This window comes from Rattus rattus, unplaced genomic scaffold, assembly GCF_011064425.1.
Source record: "Rattus rattus isolate New Zealand unplaced genomic scaffold, Rrattus_CSIRO_v1 flattened_line_255826, whole genome shotgun sequence".
NCBI lineage: Eukaryota > Metazoa > Chordata > Mammalia > Rodentia > Muridae > Rattus > Rattus rattus.
This window is the reverse complement of record NW_022652938.1, coordinates 24-1,310: the sequence shown is the minus strand read 5'-3', so window position 1 is coordinate 1,310 and position 1,287 is coordinate 24. Positions and strand designations below refer to the sequence as shown.

Sequence of the window (1,287 nt, the reverse complement as noted above, 5' to 3'; positions counted from 1 at the left end):
ATCCCACTCAATATCTACGTCAAGTGAATCAATCATTGCTGCATCACATTCTGTTGCCTCTGCTACACGACGTGTTAGTGTCGAAAACTCCATAGCTTTAAGAAAAGCGATTAAGCGTGGTCCATTTTGAGGTTCCAAAATAAAATCATCTAAATCATTGTCTATAGGCACATCTGCTTTCAGCCGAACGAGTTCACGAGAAATTTTTGCCTGTTCACTATAAGTTTGGATATTTTCACGCCGTTTTGTTTGCTTCACTTCCCTCACACGCTGCAACAAAATATCGAGAGAACCAAATTGCTCCAATAATTGTGCTGCAATTTTCGGGCCAATGCCTGGAATACCTGGCACGTTATCCGTCGGATCTCCAATCAAAGCTTGCAAATCAACCATTTTTTCAGGTTTAACACCCCATTTTTCTACAACTTCGGAAATACCTATATGTTTGTCTTTCATTCCATCATACAAAGATACATGCGTATTCACCAATTGCATCAAATCTTTATCAGAAGAGATAATCGTTGTTTTTGCCCCAACCTTCGTTGCCAATTGTGCATAGGTAGCAATTAAATCATCTGCTTCAAATCCTTCCTTCTCGATACAAGGCAAATTAAAAGCCTTTGTTGCGTGGCGTATGAGAGAAAATTGAGGTATAAGATCTTCAGGAGGAGATACCCTGTTGGCTTTGTATTGTGGATAAATTTGTTTCCGAAATGTATCAGATGAATAATCAAAAATGACAGCAAAATGCGTTGGAACAACCCCGGTAGCTGTATTGCGTGCATCACAGAGCAGTTTCCATAACATATTACAAAAACCAGCTACAGCTCCTACAGGAAGTCCATCTTTTTTGCGCTTTAAAGCCGGTAAAGCATAGTAAGCACGAAAAATATAACCTGATCCATCAACTAAAAAAAGGTGATCTGTCGCTTTCATGACAACTCTATTTCTCCATTTCAGAAAAAAAACAATTCGTTTTTATATATTTTTCATTTTTATTTTAAAATTTATCGAAATGCCTCTAAAAAGCCATTTTTTGTTTTCATAAAGCATTATGTCGTTGCGATTTACAGTGAGTACCTAGAGCTTTTCTTTGCTGTTACAGGATATAATAGCTTTCATTTTGCTCCTCCTATGATAGCTGAGGTACGAAGTAGCGACAGGGTCGTTGTGGTGTTCCCCTCCCCACAACGACCATTTTTTTTAAGGCACCTTCTAGAGACCTTTTATTTTTAAGCATTAATATTTTCATAAAGAGGCTATTGAAGGAATTCGAAGTTATTCCAT

The 1,287-nt window shown here is 37.7% G+C and overlaps 1 protein-coding gene across 1 annotated transcript; it reads right to left on the bottom strand.

Annotated features, from left to right (window-relative positions):
- Positions 1-18: 18 nt before the first annotated feature.
- LOC116889840 (DNA polymerase I-like) lies at positions 19-936 on the bottom strand (the record flags this gene model as incomplete). Its single annotated transcript, XM_032890673.1, has 1 exon — positions 19-936. A coding segment is annotated over exon 1 (918 nt), but the record flags the coding sequence as incomplete, so codon positions are not given.
- Positions 937-1,287: the final 351 nt, after the last annotated feature.